We start from the raw sequence: 18,773 nt of genomic DNA, 5'->3' as shown, positions 1-18,773 counted from the left end.
GGCTACTTGAGCTTGACTTACAAAAAGTCTGGACCATCCTCGGAAGGAATGATCCGGATCAGCTAGCATAATCAGGCCTCGGAAGGCTGGCTACTTGAGCCTTACTTCGGAAAGTCGGGATCACCCTCGGAAGGAATGACATTGGATCAGCGTTGAAAGGCATGATCAAACCTCGAAAGGCTGGCCACTTGAGCCTGACTTCGGAAAGTCGGGATCACCCTCGGAAGGAATGACCCTGGATTAGCGTTGAAAGGCATGATCAGAAGATTGGTGTGCCAAAAATATCTTTTGAACTAAATGAAGAAAAATCCTTTGATGACAACGATTAATAAGATGATTTCTTCAAGAATACTAGAAAATCCTGTTTCCTTTCTATTGATAGAAATAAGTCTTCAAGAATAATATAAGTCTTCAAGAATGATATAAGTCTTCAAGAATGATATAAGTCTTCAAGAATAATATAAGTCTTCAAGAATAATATAAGTCTTCAAGAATAATAAGTCTTCAAGAATGATATAAGTCTTCAAGAATGATATAAGTCTTCAAGAATAATATAAGTCTTCAAGAATGATATAAGTCTTCAAGAATAATATAAGTCTTCAAGAATGATATAAGTCTTCAAGAATAATATAAGTCTTCAAGAATGAAAGGAAAATAAATCTTCAAGAATAAAAGGAATCTCTGCTCTTGCTATTGATAATATCTTTTGAGATGGATTATATTTCATGGTCGCCTTAAACAACTTCTATGCAAATCTTTGGTGGTCCTCCGCTATATAGAAAATTGCTGGTCAGAAGCCTTCATAGCCGAGATAAACCTTGTATGTGGCTGAGAGAAGCCTTTAGAGAAAGTTGAACAATGATCAATGCTTTGATGTTCAGCCTATTAAAGTTGAGCAGAGTGAAAGATCAAAGTTTGCCATAAAGTGCAAGATCAAATAATAAAATGATAATATGAAGTTTGCAATTATTGCAACTCCTCAAGAAATTTTAATTTATGTAGTTTTGGACTGATGAACTCCCTTGATGTATTTCCTCCTTTTTCTGTTTCCGCCTGCAAACTTATTGCTTCAATTCTAAACCTGACAATCATAAAAGGAGAATAATATATCATAACACTCTAGGGAAACCAACGGTTAGAAACTTAATAAAAAGCCTGATTAATGAATGATTAGGAACTAAGCATCTCATATCAGTTCAATATAGAATATATGGGATTCCTACCTCATTAAAGATAAGATGATATCTCATCCTTCCTATATGCAGCCAGAAGGATAACTAGACATTCTTTTATGATTAATAATAAAAACAAATAAGACACTTCACAAATGTTTGTTTAGGGTACTGATATCTATATGCAATTAACAGAAACATATAAAACAAAATAAAAACTTCTATGACTCCTTTAAACTTACATTCTATTTACTCAAACTCCCGTCATAAGTTAACTATATACAGTACTAACAGAATGCATATTTCACCAATGTCTATTCTTTCTTTCTTTTAAGGAAGCTGAAGTGAGTAACCATCTGCAAGTAAGAGCTGCACTCATCTGGAATTTTTGATATATTCCTCTTGATATTCCAAATTCATCTCTAGGTTATATATGACAAACACTCTTTATCAAATGTAGAATGAATCTTTGTAAATCGAAGATTTCAAATATTGTTAGAAAAAGAAATGATGACCAGGAATTTGTAAATCAACTATTGTTAGAAAAAGAAATGATGACCAAGAAACTCTAATATACTTATCTTTTTATTGCAGTAGATTTTTTGCTCCATGATCTCTTTCTGCACTCGAATTCTTCAAGAATCTTTGAAATGCTTCTTTGAGGAGTTGATACTTGAATAGAAAAGCTTTCGGAAAATAAGAATATTGGGGATGTAGCATCCATTGCCGCTGTTGCTATTCAAGCTACCATCATCCGGGTTGTTATTTGATGTAGCCTTTTACATTTGCTACTTCTTTGTTCTCAACATTTCAGAAACTGCTAGAATGTTTTTGCTTTGAAGTGTTTCAAGTCCAGCTCAGATCAAGATACTAGCTGACAACCTCCTTTGATTGCCTTTATCGGAATTAAATTAAATTCTGAAAGCTTCGGTGAAGTCATCATGTATTCTCATTTCTCAACCATCCAAACGATGGTCTTCCTCTCTAACCCCAGCAGCCTTTGTTGCTGCTGCCGCTGCTTCTTTTCATTTGATTCTCTGGATTGTAGATAATGAGCTAGGTGTATGTGGTGGCATCCCCTGCATCTTCCCACTGCTCTACACTTCAAACTTCCATACTAAAACTATTATTTCCGTTGGGCAGAACAACCTTGCTGACTGCAGCTGATAATGGTGGCACTGGTTCCAAGTAGTTGGAGGTTTCCAATGAAAGCACTCATACCCATGGATCTGAAAATCTGTTCTGGAGGGATATAACCAGAAATATTATTGAAAGAGATGTTTAGAAGTACCAAGCTTGAAGAGTTTCCAAACTTCTCACGTATGGAACCTTTGAATTCGTTGTTTGATATATCCACGACACGTAGGGTAGGAAGACTTGTAAGCTCAACACGTATATAACCTTTCCACTGCTACTGCTACTTGTATGGAAGCCACTACTGGCAAAGCTGCTCCACGGCAGCCACTATCTGTGCAGGCTGAACCACAGTCCAATCTTCCAATGTCTCAGCATATGGAGTTGGCACATCCTGTGATGACAGACACCTAATTGGGGTGTCCAAATAATCATGGAAATTCTCATTGATGGATGCTGTTAGACTGGCACCAATCCCACTTGTCCTCATACACTCCTCGACTATGAGAACCCGGTGCGTCTTCCTTACTGAATTGCCTATCGTGCAAAGATCAAATGGTTTCAATGACCTGATATCAATCACTTCAGGATCATATCCCTTGTTCACCAATGTCTTGGCAGCCTGCATCACATGATACCTCATGCGGGAATAGGTTAGGATTGTAATGTGCTCCCCAAGCCTCACCATCTCTGCCTCCTCCAGTGAACACACATATTCTTCATCTAGGATCCTCTCCTTGAGATTGTAGAGAAGAACATGCTCAAACAAGATGACTGGATTCTCACTCCGGATGGCTGCCTTCATGAGGCCCCTTGGCATTATATGGTGTTGAGCAAGCAACCATCTGGATACCAGGAATTGGCTGGAAATATGATTCAAGTCGTTGTGAATGCTCTGTCCCAAGCTGACGTCTAACACCTCCAGGCCCACGAATAACTACTGGAATGGTGAACTGGCCACTTGAAGTGTAGTGAAGCATACCGCAGTTATTAGAGACCTGGCTATAAGCCAAGAGAAGGAAGCCCATGTTCATGCCCTCAATTATTGGTCTGAGGCCTGTCATAGCAGCCCCAACAGCCATTCCTGTGAAAGTGTTCTCAGTAATGGGGGTATCAAGAACCCTTAGATCCCCAAACTTTGGGGCTAGACCCTTTGTCACCTTGTATGAACCCCCATAGTGATCAACATCTTCTCCCATGACACAAACTCGTGGGTCCCTGTCCATCTCTTCCTCCAGGCCTTCTCGAAGGGCTTCAAACAACAATAATTCATGCCCAAACTTAGATGTCGTGGACGGAGGGGCAGTATCAGCCTTCGCTGCGACGGCATTGGTAATCAATTTGTCACCAGAGCTGTTGTTGCGAACTCTAAGATTGGAACAAGCGACAACTCTTCGTTCAGATCTCACAACTAAAAAACCTTCCCTTCCTTTCTGGGTGAAACTTAACGGCAGGAAGCTGAAATCCCTTAGAATCGACAGAAGAAGATGACGGTGACAAAGCAGTTACAGCTCCGATCCCTTGGATAATGGCTTCCATGGTGATATAGAGAGATATAGAGAGCGAAGGCTGGGTTTGAGTTTTTAGCATGGAAAGAAGCAAGAGTGGAGAGATCGAGGGAATGGCCAACTCTGAAAACTCCAACCCGGTTTGTATGTTCAATGACACCACCAACTTTCCCTCTAGTAAGCCTCCATTGCATGATCTTGGAGAGTTCTGGTTTGGCGATGTAAGGCTTAGGGTTTCATTCGTGTAAGAGCAAGGGAAGCCGGTTCCGATAGAAATCAAGATCAAGATCTGAAAACAGAGATACTTAGATCCAAGTGAATGGAAAACTTATCAGCAAGATTGATGATGGTCAGAGTATCATCGTTGGCTGCAGGGATCTTGAAGCAGTAGCTACTGAAGAAGAGACTTCGTTTTGCTGGTTGTTCTGTGGAACCATAATCAGTTCCAGCAGGTGCTCTGTCTCACTTAAAATATTCACCATGTCGAAGAGAAGAAGTGAAAGTGTGAAATCTGGGCATTTTATGGCATCCCTCAAACTCAGCCTCATTAAGCGAAAGAGGTGCGGTTCTGAAGAACCAAATCAGTAGAATTCAACAGATTGAAGGTAAAGACCCGAATCCGGAAAAAATATTGGTCATAGGACAAAAAGAAAAACTGCCGATCGAGACACCGATCAGAATAATAGGGATCTTTTGAGATGCCGACCAAAGATCTAGAGATAGATCGAAGCTAGAACCAGAGATCAAGAAATAAGATATAGAAGGATGCTTCTTGCTCCACCATTATTGGCACTTTATGAAAACTAAGATATAAGAGCTGTGAAGAAGATCTCGCTTTCTTCTCCAAATTCACATAACCGACTCAAATCTCGCTTGAAGTACATGAAACGTCATTGGAAAAAGAGCTTAAGATCTCGGATGCCTTTTCAAGACAGATCTTAGAAGAAAAACTTGATCGCTGAGCCAATGATCTCCGAAAAAAAAGCAGAAGAACGATCATGCTCTTCCGGTAGTTAAGCCATAGCTTCTTGCTCAGATTCCCACAGACGGCACCAAATGTTGGTGCTAAAATTGCCCGATAGCTTTGAATCATAATCCTTGCACCAATCCATTCAGATCTGGATCGACCTGGTTTGCTCTACAGTTAATCAACCTCTCGCTCTTGAAAAATAGAACACCAGTGAGAAACAAAGCTGATCGTCTTGATCGGCCCGTCTCCGACGATCTAGTCAGTAGATGATCAGAAGTGAGCTCTCAGAGAGCTTTAATGGAAAATAAGCGAGAAGTGTGTGAATATTCGAATGAGCTTACCTCTCATGAGAATCTTGGCTCTATTTATAGGCTTTAATATGTTTGTCTCTTATCACTGATGACCATCGGATGGAAAGTATAGATCGGATGGCTATGATTAAGCCTTTGTTTAACCTTTGGGCGGACCCTTAAATTCATTCATCTCATTAGCTGAATTCGGTTGAACCTGGTTAGACCAGTATAAACCGGAAGTGGATATTTTAATCACAACACAAAGTATAATCCAAAAGATCCAAATAAGGAAAGAATAAATCATTTATCATCAGAGTACGAAAGACAATCAGAATGTCTAAATCAATAAAGTAAAGTGAGGCGGAATCCCACTCTACAACGAGCGGAAAGTAGATCGCAAATCAAAAGAAAGATTACATCTGGTTCAAAGATAAGTAAGAAAGATATAACAAACTAAACTAAAGTCTATTCTATCTTATAAAAATGTCTTCATAAACATAGACTCCATCAATGACGCTCAGACGTTCCCACTCCACAGTAGGGCTAATCCTGGTAACAAGCAAAACCACTTGAGGAATCCTCAATGTAATCTTCATGGTTGCCAGCACCTTGCGTGAAGTACGCCTCTTCAGTTTGTGCTTCCTCATATTGACCTTCATAGTCATCAGTACCTGTAGAGTAATCTAACGATACATTGCACAAACGGAATGAGTTTCAAAGAAACCCAGTAAGGCAGTTAATCCATAACAACATAAATAACAGAATTTCAAAGCAAAGTAAAATGCTATATGATATGAAACACATGGTGCAATATGATTCTAACTCTATGTATGCTGGTCTCTATTGGCAGACATGCTTTAAGTCATAGCACCGTACTTCTTTGGGAAGCTCTCATCACACAATGCCTTTTAGTAGTGGGTCCGGCATCCCTCGGGACATTCCATGGTTGGGGGTTAAGTCACCACTCTCTCACATCACCATTGGTCTAAGTACTGGCACATGTCAGGGTCAAAGCCTAGCCAAATGCAAGTCTCCTACTTAGTTACATCAAGTCAGATCCAGATACGTCCATTCCTCGCCCCTGGCGATCCTTTCCAGTATTTTTCACCCTAGAGTCCTCATAGTCCCTGACTACGGACTCATCAACCCTATAGGTCATCCACATATGGTAAACGGGAAGCTCTCACGTCCCCTCACTGATTGGTTACCGGTCTTGAGCGCCCATGAATCCCCATTGCTACCAATTAGGGTCTGACATAACAGGACATCCTAGCCAAACACTACTAGACAACCCTAAGTATGTCATCCAACAGTTTATGAAGGTGTCCAAAGGGCATCTCCGGAAACATCCCATAATATTCCCGTAGTTGTCCAAGGACAGAAGTGTCAAAAGGACAGCTCTCCTTTCCAAACCATACTTAATCATTTAGAAACATAAATCCATAACATCACATATATGGTAACTTCTTATATAGAAAGAAATCAATAATAACATCCAACTTGCATATATTTGGTAAGTAAATCATACATGAATCAATTTAGTATAAACAAGTAATGCTACTGTAATCAAGGTAGTTGCATCAGTAGTATATCATTGTAAGAATCTAATTAAGGAAATAAATCAAAGAGATTCAAATATAGAAACTAGAACATGCAATCTATGTAGTTAAGGAAATAACCATCCTTACCTTATATAACTCGCAAAGGAATCTTAGGGAATCAAGTAAGACCTTGACTAAACTTGGGAAGAAAGTCCTAAACAAGTGTATATAACATATTAGGAAAGATAAAAAGGAAAGATATCAAAACATCCAAAACAGACCAAATATGAGGTTGCTGTACTCATTGGCCGATTGGATTGGTCTACTGCCTCAGTCGACCAATGAGTCGCCAACAGAGACAATGGCCTTAAAAAAATCAGAGTTTTAGAATATGAAACCGAATTTGGTGGTTCAAAAGGGTATAAACAAGGGAGAAACTACAATGGCAGTATACTAGTATATAGAGGACTTCAAAACACTAATCATGTCAAGTCTTCAAGTTACAAATTAGGAAACAAAAAGTTACCATAATTAGATCAATCATGGTTCTTGAAGAATTCATAGTAAAAATCATGGACAAGAACAATAGGATGATGGATCACTAGTTGTGATAAAGAAATCATGAAAAGCATACATAGATCTTTAAGAAAGATGGATCTACGATTGAAGAAGCTCAATCTAAATAAGGAAAGTGAATGAATACGTGTTTTCCTTCAAAAGCGAGTGATGACCTTGATGAAGATCATCCAACAAGCTTTAAATCCTTAGGAAAAGAGAGGGAAAGAGTATAGTGATGGTTGCAACAGAGATACAACATCACTACTACTGTCCTAAATCAGAAAAGGAAATTAAAATAATGGAGAATCAAAGATGAAACATAGAAGAGGATGATCACATAACTTTTTGTGTAAAAGTACGAGTTTTGATGAAGATCCGTCAAGAAAATCACCAAGAATGTAGAGGAGATGACTTGCAGAGGGCTCTGGTTCGTTCCAAAGAGTTTGGAGGCAGAAAATACGAAGTAGACTCGAGATTGGACTTAAATAGAGCAAGCAAAGACCTAATTAGCAAAATCAGATCTCATTGGTCGATTGGATTGGTCGACTGGCCCAGTCGACCAATGAGTCAACCAATCAGGATAGCAAGTCCAAAATAGGTAAATGAAGGCTTAGATCAAATCCAAACATAAAGGGGTTTTGCACACACACCAAGTGACTTACCTAGTAGGTAGAAATGCATTCGAACCAAGCTAGAGAGTACTCCAAGTCTATAAACTAATTCCATCTTCATCAGGGTGCAGTTTCCATAAATGGAACACTGTCATCAAAACTCATGGATTCTAAGCTAGCCAGCAAGTCTTCCACTGGAATGGCCCATAGCTGACTTCTTGCTTTACTTCGGGTTGTCGGACCTACAAACAACAAGGTTTCCGGGTCAAGGTTAGGGCTGGGTTTCACATTCTCCCCCCTTAAAGAAATTTCATCCTCGAAATTGAAAGCGTACCTGAGCTTCCAAAGAGGTGAGGAAACTTCTCCTTCATGTCTTCTTCCTTCTCCCGAGAAGCTTCTTCATGGGTATGGTTCTTGTAATATCCAGCCCTATTCTAACCTTGACCCTGACCCGGATCCACTGTTGTATTCAGGTCCGAGGACCCGAAGCGGTGGAAGAAGAGATTTATGGACCATTCTGATTGATGATCATGATTCGGGGACCGATCCCATGGATATTGACAATGATGCCCCTTGCTTAAATGCATTGTCAGTGTTTAAGGAAAGTCTGCGCATCGGAGAAGATTAATATGGTTGATGTACCAAATGACCTCCTGTGCACAATCCGAAGGTATTCCCCGAAACTAGACTTCTTGATTGAATTGTGGAAGAAAACCTCACTCAATTTGACCTTGTATAGCCTTTCAAATCCCTACTTGAAGTTGATGTTCTAAACCTGAGTTTTCTGCTGAAATTATTTTGGTCGATACCATCGACCAAGGACCATCGACCAAAATATCCCAGTCTGCCAAGTTAATGATTCCATGGAATATTCCTTTTCTATTTAATATGACCTCGAGCCTAGAGCCTTTTGCAATCATTTTTCTCACCTGGGAACGTGGGGAGAGCTTCCCAAAGCAGCTCCTTGGTTAGTGTGAAGGGTATCTCATCAAAGACACTTAGTTTATCATTGATTCTTGTCTTCATCTTCCACACTAAGGTATGACTCCTCATTCCACTCTCTACCCTACCCTTTTCTACTCTTTTCTATTGTCATCTTGCTGATGGGACATTTGGAATGGTGCTGCAACCTTGCAACCACCACTCCAAGTGCCTACTCATGCTCAATCCATGATTCCCTTAGCCATTCATTGATGCTAATGCTTATATCTCATGCCTAGCATATGTATTCCATGATTTACCTATTAACATCATACCATTTGATATCAAACTGAGCTATAGAGTGTATTATGTTCATGTTTAACATTGCCATATGATTCCAATCGAATTTCTATTAGTTCCTCTATCTATTGCATGCTATTCCTCATCAATGCAATCAATTCCAACTCATGCCATGATGTTTATCACCAGAACTTGATAGCTCAAATTGGGGCCTTTTAATTAGACCATTGGATTGGGTTAATTCCTTGATTTATAGTGTCCTACTACTGTTGTTAAGTATGCCTCCAAGTTTCAGATTGATCCGAACACCGGAAGACTCATTTCGGACCAAAATCCCCAAAATCCAGTATTTTGCCCCGAGGACAATTTTGGTCGATACTTTTGGTCGATACCATCGACCAAGACCATCGACCAAAGTTGTTGCTGACAGCAACCTTGGTCAGTTTTGACCCAAATGACATCGTATCTTCCCGACTTCTTTTCTAACTTATTATTGATGTTTGTTTAGGGCCTTAACAATTCTATTGGACTATTCTTGGTATTCTCAATTCATCATCAACTCATCCAAGGTAAGGATGGTTATATCCATAAACATATAAGTCATCAAATATTGAACTGTGCTTTATTTAAAGAATGAAATCCCTAAATTTCCTTTCAATCGTTATGAGATTGTTACATATGTGTTAGAACAGTAGCATTGAAATCTTTATACTTTTGTTGTGTTACTTTATCATTTTGATTTGCTTATGATTATAATGATTCGTTTCAATATCATGATTTGATTACTATTGTGAATATGTATTGGATGCATGGAAATGATGAGATTTGATGTGTGATTGCTTACGTATGACTTGGGATTTGGGGAGTGTCCTACTGACACTTCTGTCTTTGGGCATCGGAGGAATAGTATGGGATGTTCTCTGATGGTGCCCATCGACACTCTCCCGAGTTATTGGATGACATACACAGGATTGTCTAGTTGTGTGGCTAGGTTCATCCTTGTCGTTTCAGACCCGAATCGGAAGGGCATTGAGACCGAACAACCCGTGGTAGTGTATGGTTGGATGGGCGCTCTAGGCCGGTAACCAATCCAGTAGGGGACATAAACCATGCTACGGATACTTGAAAGGGGCCATTTATTGGTAGAGTTGCATATGGATAGACTTGAGCTCAAGGGCGCTCAAGACCGGTAACCAATCCGTGAGAGGACGTGAGAGCTTCCCGTTTACTATATGTGGATGACCAATAGGGTTGATGAGTCCGAAATCCGGGATTTCGCTGACTCTAGTGTGAAGGATACCGGAAAGGATCGCCGGGGGCGAGGAATGGACGTATCTGAATCTGACTTGACCGACTGAGTAGATGACTTGCATTGGGCTAGGCTTTACTGTGACATGCGCCAGTACTTGACCAAATGGTGATGTGAGAGAGTGGTGACCGATCCCCTTACCACGGCTTTTGATGACCTTACCGATCTTCCCCGGGCATTCCCAAGATATGGAAATGGGAGAGTGACTGACGACCCAGAGAAGTACGGTGCTATGACTTAAAGCATGTCTACCCTAGAGACCAGGATTCATAGAGTTAGGCTCATATCTGCATCATATGTTCCATATCACATTGCATTATTATATGTTCTGAATGTGTATGATTTCTAATTATGGAATTACTTCCTTGCTGAGTTCTTCAAACTCATTCCTTTTTGTGCAAATGTTTTAGATTACATTCCAGGTACCGAAGATTACGATGGCACCTCCTATGAGGCAGACTATGATTCCACATACTACCCTCCGGGTAGTGGTGTCGGTGAGGATCCGTATATTGGAGCCGAGGAGGATTACTATCCGCACCAGGGTTAGCCCCACAGTTGTGGGGGAGCGGCAGCGCTGGGTTTACTTCATCCGTACTGTTGAGGAGACTACCATTAGTATAGAAGAAACCCTAGCATAGTGCCCCATTCCCCTGGTGTATTTGTGGAACCTTGGATATTGTAATTAACTTGTCTTTGAATTATTCCGGTGACACTTGGATATGTAACTAACTTGATTTTACTTCTTTTCCGCTGGTCTTAGAGGGTGGCTACCACACCTTCTCACCCTTTATGATTTTGATCACACTTTATTATTATCTATATTCCGCACTCTGATTTAGTTAATCTTATCTTATTCATGATACTTAGTATTAGCTGTTTTTACCATTGATTATTACTGTTCATGATTGTGTTACCGTGTATGTGGGAGGCATGGACCTCAGATCATTGATCCTTGGACTGTGGATCACATCCCGGGTATTCCAAATGGGGTACCGGCTGGGTGGATGTGACAGATTGGTATTAGAGCCATAGATCAAGTGGAACCCCGACCACAGAAACGGTGACGGAACATTCCGAGTCACAGATCCGGAAGTGACTCAAGTGCTCCTAGAAGTGAATAATAGATAACCTGGACTAGAAACCAAAATATTAAAACATAATTTGACTCATGAATAAGACACAATAATATAGACAAAATAACTGAACTTCATTGATTTCATAGGGAAATTTTTACAAGTCTGAAAAGAGAAATACATCCATGATGACATAAAAGAAAATTCCTTGTGCTGTCTATGTAGGTGAACGACTCCTGTGATCTGTCTGATCCCTCCTTGATCTGAACTCCTCCTCCAGTCGTGCAAACCTCTCACTGAGGGTGCACATGTGTAACTCCATCCTCTCCTGCCGAGCCTCGATCCTCTCAAGAATAGAGTAAATCGACGACTGATGAGAAGCCACATCTGGAGCCTCAGAAGTCGTGCGTGGTGGGCCTCCGACCTCAGTAAATCGTGGAGTGGGAACCTCCTCATGCCTCGGAGCCTCCTCATGACCCTGATCATCATCCTCACTATGCTCATCATCGTCACCACCATCATCATCATCAGTACTATCATCCTCTGAGTCGTCATCTCCTGATGCATCATCGATATCATCCTCATCCTTTGATCTGACTGCATCCTGGAGCCCCATCTTCTTGATCAACCATGTACAAATGGGCCCACCTAAATCTCGACCCTGAATCGTAGGTGTATGCTCCAAGTCCACACCAAAGTACTCAAAGATACGAGTCAAGAGTCGACCGAAAGCCAAGTTCCTATCCCCAAAAACTCGATCCGATCAATCATGACATTTTGCATGATGTATGCTAAATCGATTTGTACTCCAGTATACATACTATAAATGACCAGTGCCTCCATCGCCGACACTTTGCTATGATGCCCTGCCTTCGGAAGGATGTTTCGCCCGACAATGCGAGCTATAACTCTAGCTGAAGGACGCATTGCGGTACCACACCGGGGCATATAACAGTCAATGTCATCCCATAGAGTCATGCACACCTCGTATACCTCATAGGGAAGAAGCACCTTTGTGATATCTGTACCAGCGGGAATCCACCAACGGGAATCTCGTACGATCGGTACATCTAAGATGCGAGCCAGTGTCCTCGTAGTGAAACTGATCTCTCTACCTCCGACCATGGAATCCATGACAATCCTAAAACCATCCCTCGGATCATCCTCTATACGGTAAGTCAGATTACTATAGAAGTATCTGATAAGATCTGGGTAGACTGGCTGTGCCGTAGTGTATAAGTGAAGCCAATCCATAGCCTCTAATCTCTCTCGGATGTGAAATACCTCTAAATCATCCACATCCACCAATCGTCCGTGCTCGATCGGTATATCATGGAAATAATGTTCGTATAGAAACTCCGCCATAGGAGTAGTGAAATGCTCCTCGTCTATGACCTCAGCCCGGGGAACAAGTCCTCTACCCCTGTCCACTCGTCTCCCTCCTCTAGGCATGGTGTATCTGTTGAAACAAAGAAAGAAACTCATTTGGATTAGTCTCAGTGTATGATTGTTACATGAAGGGCATTTTCGTAAATTTTCAGAAAATTCGATATTTGGTGAAATTTTGATTTGATCATTCTAACATATGCATAAGACCTATACAAGCATGCTAGAATACTTTATTTGGTGAAAATCCATCTTTTTGGCATATTCAAAGTGAAAATTCAGCAAGTAAGACAGAGAAAAATCCCTCTTTTGGCTTGCATTTGTGATTTTTGAAAAATTGGAATTTGACCAAATGGAGAGTGGGAACACTTTTCCCCTAGTAGATCAGTGTTGTAGAAATTTGTTTCATGTCAAAATTCCTTTTGGGTTGAAAATGAGACAAGTGCTTGTAAAGTTGAGTTTTTGTGAAATGAATAGTGTTTTGGTAACCAAAATAGATGCAATCTTGTGTTTAGAACTTACTCTTACTTGAAAAGTTATGAAAACATGTTTCTAATCATTTATATGTATGATTCTAACCATTAGCTACAAGTATTACTCAGTTTTATTGAAGAACACAACAATGGTGAATGAAGTTTACAAGAAAAGAGAAAAAGAAAGAGAACTTACTTGTGTAGATGATCAAGTGAGATTATCAAGAATGATTGAAGCTTTGAATCAAGTCCTAGCACTTTTGAAAACCCTAGAAAATCGCTTTCTCTAGAGCTAAACTCGAAATGGTTGAGTGAGAAATCAAAATGAAATGAGAAGTGGGCCCTTTAAATCTGATTTTCGCGCAGAATTTATTTTGGTCGATACCATCGACCAAGAAGCATCGACCAAAATTCTCCATTTTCTGCATTGGGTTATTTTGGGAATTTTTGATTCTTTGACTCATTTTCTTTAGATTTTGATCAATGCTGATTTATTTGACTGTTATATTGACAATTCTAACCATGATTTGGTTATCCTATTTGTTGGCCAAGTTGTCTTTGTCAAATTTGAAATTTTGGTATCCTTATCTTTGATCCTTGCAGAATGGTCTTACTTAGAAATCGTTTCGTCGGATCCGGAAGCAACGGAAACGAAGAAACCCCCTGCTGGGGGCTCGATCAGCGAGACACGGGACGATAGCCACACCACGAATGGCATTCCTGGTGCCCCCGATATCGGAAGCTTTAGAGATATCGCCAGCGTCATGACCAACATGATGCAACAGCAGGCTGCCCAATTTAATCAAATGATGACTGGTTTTGCTACCCTTCGCAATGAGAACCGTGTCGGAATTGGAACTTCTAGAGTCACAGCCCCTCTTATGGAAAGATTCACCGGGACACCCCACACCCGTTTGATGGAAAGTTTCCTAAAGTTACAAGTACCTTCCTTTACTGGTGTAACAAAGGACACCCTCTTTCCGAACAAGTGGCTTCGTGAGTTGGAGAAGGCCTTGAGACATTTGCAATGTTCTGATGCTCAGAAAGTGTTGTTTGCCAAGCAGAAGCTTCAGCAAGAAGCTGATGCATGGTGGGCTTCCACTAGGCCTATCCTTGAGACCTTGAATGGTGGTGTTGTTACCTGGGAGAAGTTTAAGGAAGCTTTTTGCAAGAACTACTTTCCGGAAGCTGTAAAGGACGCAAAGGAGGCCGAGTTCATGGCCTTAGTACAAGGTACTTTGTCTGTGCTTGAGTATCAGCAAAAATTTGAAGAACTTTTCTTCTTCGCCCCCGAGTCTATTAAGTCTGAAGAAGCCAAGGCGAAAAAGTTTTTCAAGGGTTTGCGACCTTCTATTAAGGCATACCTCACTATCTTGCCTCTTGAAGGATATGCTCAGGTGGTTCAAAACTCAAAGAAGCTTGAAGAAAATGAAAAGGAAAATGCTCGAGTTCAGAAACCCTGGTTACCTAGACCTTCTGGATTTGTGGACCGCACTGATCGGCGTTTTGCTAGACCTACTCCTTATCCTGCACCTGCCTTTCAACCGAGAAATGTTGGTCAGAATCCTAATTCCCTTCCTGTGAGCTATTATGGTCAATCTAGTGGAGCCAGACCTCAGGGAGCTACTTATCCTTCTAGGCCTGGGATGGTGAATCCTAGACCAGCTTATCAGAGACGTCCCCCTGCTGCAGCTCCTATTGGACCGAAAGATACTACTTGCTTCCTCTGCAAGCAAGCAGGCCATTATGCTTGTTCCTGCCCCAAGAAGTCTGTGCAACCTCAAGCTCCTGTAGTGAAGAATACTCCTGTTGCTACTTCTGCCCCTCCCTCTGGAAGAGTGTTTAGCATATCTGGTACCGAGCAAGACCCTTGCCACGATGTTGTAACAGGTACTCTGTTAGTAGCTTCTCTTCCCGCATTTGTATTATTTGATACGGGTGCATCACATTCATTCATATCATCCACTTTTTCCTTGAGAACTAACTTGACACCTCGATGTTTATCTAGTCATTTATCTATTTGTACCCTTGTTGGGTCTGCTGTTAAACTAGATGAAGTGTTAGAAGATTGTTCTATTTTGATTTGTGGAAGAAATCTGAAGGCAAACCTTGTATTGTTTGACATGAGAGATTTTGATGTAATCTTGGGAATCGACTGGTTGACTTCCTACAATGCCGTGATCTTATGCTCCTCAAAGAAGATTCAGTTCCGTGTAGAAGAGACTTCAGTTTTTGAATTTCAAGGAGAGAAGGGAAGATTTAGCAAGAAGACCTTGTCTACTCTAATGCAAGTCCATGCCTTTTTGGGAGATGCTTCGTCTGGAAGCAAGGTCAGAGAGAAGAAGAGACTTGAAGAAGTCAGAGTTGTTAGTGAATTCCCTGATGTTTTTCCGAATGACTTGTCAGGTTTGCCTCCTGATAGGGAAGTTGAGTTTTCTATAGACTTAATTCCTGAAGCAGCTCCTGTATCCAAGGCCCCTTACAGAATGGCACCTACCGAACTCGAAGAGTTGCAAACTCAATTAAATGAACTCTTAGAGAGAGGTTTCGTGCAGCCAAGTGTGTCGCCTTGGGGAGCTTCAGTCTTGTTTGTAAAGAAGAAAGATGGTAGTATGCGTCTGTGCATTGACTACCGGGAATTGAACAAGCTGACAATCAAGAACAGATACCCTTTGCCTCGGATTGATGACCTTTTTGATCAGTTGAAGGGTGCTGCTGTCTTTTCAAAGATTGATTTGAGATCGGGATATCACCAGCTGAAGGTGAAGTCAAGTGACATCCTTAAGACAGCGTTCAGAACAAGGTACGGACATTATGAATTTAAAGTGATGCCTTTCGGCCTGACTAATGCCCCTGCCGTGTTCATGGACCACATGAACCGAGTATTTCACGATGTACTTGATAAATTTGTAATCGTTTTCATTGATGACATCTTGATTTACTCAAAGAATGAGGAAGAGCATGCGGAGCACCTGAACTGCACGTTGCAAAGGTTGAGAGAAAAGAAACTCTATGCTAAATTTAGCAAGTGTGACTTCTGGCTCTCAAGTGTAGTATTTCTTGGCCATGTTGTTTCAGCCGAGGGTATTCGTGTTGACCCAGAGAAAGTCCAAACTGTTACTGATTGGGAAAGACCGAAGACCGTGACTGAGATAAGAAGTTTTCTTGGATTAACAGGATACTACCGGAGATTCATTGAAAACTTTTCTAGGTTTGGCTGCCCCTATGACTAAGCTAACTAGAAAAGAAGAGAAGTTTGTCTAGACCGATTCTTGTGAGAAGAACTTTGAAGAGCTGAAAGTTAGATTGACAAACGCCCCGGTTTCGACTATACCTAATAGTTCCAGTGGATTGACGGTCTACACTGATGCTTCTAAAATCGGTTTGGGCTGCCTGTTGATGCAACACATAAAGGTAGTGGCTTATGCCTCTCGACAACTAAAGGATTACGAGCGGAACTACCCCACTCATGACTTAGAGCTTGCAGCTGTCGTATTTGCTTTAAAAATTTGGAGACACTATCTATACGGTGAGAAGATCGCCATCTTCACGGATCATAAAAGTTTGAAATACTTCTTCACCCAAAAGGAGCTGAATATGAGACAGAGAAGATGGTTGGAGTTGATCTCTGACTATGATTGTGACATCCAGTACCAACCGGGTAAAGCAAATGTAGTGGCGGATGCTCTTAGTAGAAAGAGTCAAAGAAAAGAGTTGGATTTAAATGCTTTGAGTCGGCCTTTGTTGTCCTCGATGGAAAGATTTGGTTTGGAAGTGGTCCCTAAGGGTTCGGATTGTATTCTCTATGCCATGACTGCAAGATCCTCCCTTAGAGATAGAATTGTTGCCTTGAAAAGTTCTGATCAAGAGTTGAAAGAGAAGATTGATAAAATTGCCTCGAATTCAGAAATGGACCCTGCTTTTAGTACATCTATGGATGGTACCTTATTGTTTAGAGGTAGACTCTGTGTGCCCGCTGTCGATGAAATCAAGAAAGAAATATTGAAAGAAGCACACCAGTCCATCTTTACAGTACACCCTGGAAGTACCAAAATGTACAAGGATTTAAGGGAACATTTTTGGTGGAATGGTTTGAAAGTAGACGTTGAAGACTTTGTTGCCAGGTGTGAAACTTGCCAACGTGTGAAAGCTGTTCGCCAACCCCCATCTAGATTGCTTCAGCCCCTTCCTATTCCTAGTTGGAAGTGGGAAGATATCTCAATGGACTTTGTGACTAGCTTGCCGCGGACGAGTAAGGGAAATGACACTGTGTGGGTGATTGTTGATAGGTTGACTAAATCAGCCCATTTCATTCCTATGAAGATCACCTACTCTTTGGATAAGCTAGCTAGACTTTATGTGGACAATGTAGTTCGTCTACACGGAGTGCCAATGAGTATCGTTTCGGACCGTGATCCTAGGTTCACCTCAAGGTTTTGGAATGGACTGCAGAAAGCCTTGGGAACCCAATTGAATCTGAGTACAGCTCATCACCCACAGTCTGATGGACAATCTGAGCGGACAATTCATATTCTTGAAGACATGCTTAGGTCTTGTGTGGTTGACATGGGTGGAAATTGGGATGAACACCTAGCCTTAGTCGAGATTGCCTATAACAACAGTTATCAAGAAACAATAGGCATGGCTCCATTTAAGGCTTTGTATGGTAACACTTGTAGAATGCCCTTGTATTGGACTGAGACTGGTGAAAGAAAAGTCTTAGGTCCAGAGATGATTGAAGCTACCAGTGATATGGTTGACATGATTCGGGAAAGGATCAAGTCTGCTCAATCTAGACAGAAGTCGTATGCCGACAAGAGAAGAACCGACTTAGAATTTCCAATTGGAGAGAAAGTCTTCCTTAAAGTATCACCTATGAAAGGGGTGACGAGATTCAATGTGAAAGGAAAGCTTAGTCCCCGCTTCATTGGACCTTTTGAGATTTTGGAAAGGGTTGGACCTGTAGCATACCGCTTGGCCTTGCCTCCGTCACTTGCTGGAGTTCACAATGTGTTCCATGTTTCAATGCTTTGGAAATACCTAGAAAACCCGGAGCACATACTACAACAAGCACCCGAAGGACTTAGTGCCGATCTTTCTTACAATGAAGGACCAGCCGAGATCCTAGATAGAAAGGACAAGCAGTTGCGGAATCGCACCATCCCTCTTGTGAAGATTCGATGGAAAAAACCATACCCCTGAAGAAGCTTCATGGGAGAAAGAAGAAGACATGAAGGAGAAGTTTCCTCATCTTTTTGGAAGCACAAATACGCTTTCAATTTCGAGGACGAAATTCTTTTAAGGGGGGGAGAATGTAATATCCAGCCCTATTCTAACCTTGACCCTGACCCGGATCCACTGTTGTATTCAGGTCCGAGGACCAGAAGCGGTGGAAGAAGAGATTTATGGACCATTCTGATTGATGATCATGATTCGGAGACCGAGCCCATGGATATTGACAATGATGCCCCTTGCTTAAATGCATTGTCAGTGTTTAAGGAAAGTCTGCGCATCGGAGAAG

The 18,773-nt window shown here is 41.2% G+C and overlaps 1 protein-coding gene across 1 annotated transcript; it reads right to left on the bottom strand.

Annotated features, from left to right (window-relative positions):
• Positions 1-2,578: 2,578 nt before the first annotated feature.
• Positions 2,579-3,845, bottom strand: LOC149029109 (pyruvate dehydrogenase E1 component subunit beta-3, chloroplastic-like). Its single transcript, XM_089149921.1, is given in 3 exon segments — positions 2,579-3,117; positions 3,119-3,710; positions 3,751-3,845. Coding segments are annotated over 3 exon segments (1,197 nt in total). The 3' UTR covers positions 2,579-2,607.
• Positions 3,846-18,773: the final 14,928 nt, after the last annotated feature.

The sequence above is a fragment of the Hakea prostrata genome, chromosome 1 (assembly GCF_041222555.1).
Source record: "Hakea prostrata isolate BN-2017 chromosome 1, UWA_Hpros_2, whole genome shotgun sequence".
Lineage (NCBI taxonomy): Eukaryota > Viridiplantae > Streptophyta > Magnoliopsida > Proteales > Proteaceae > Hakea > Hakea prostrata.
The sequence above is the reverse complement of the archived record's forward strand: the minus strand, read 5'-3'. Positions and strand labels throughout refer to the sequence as shown.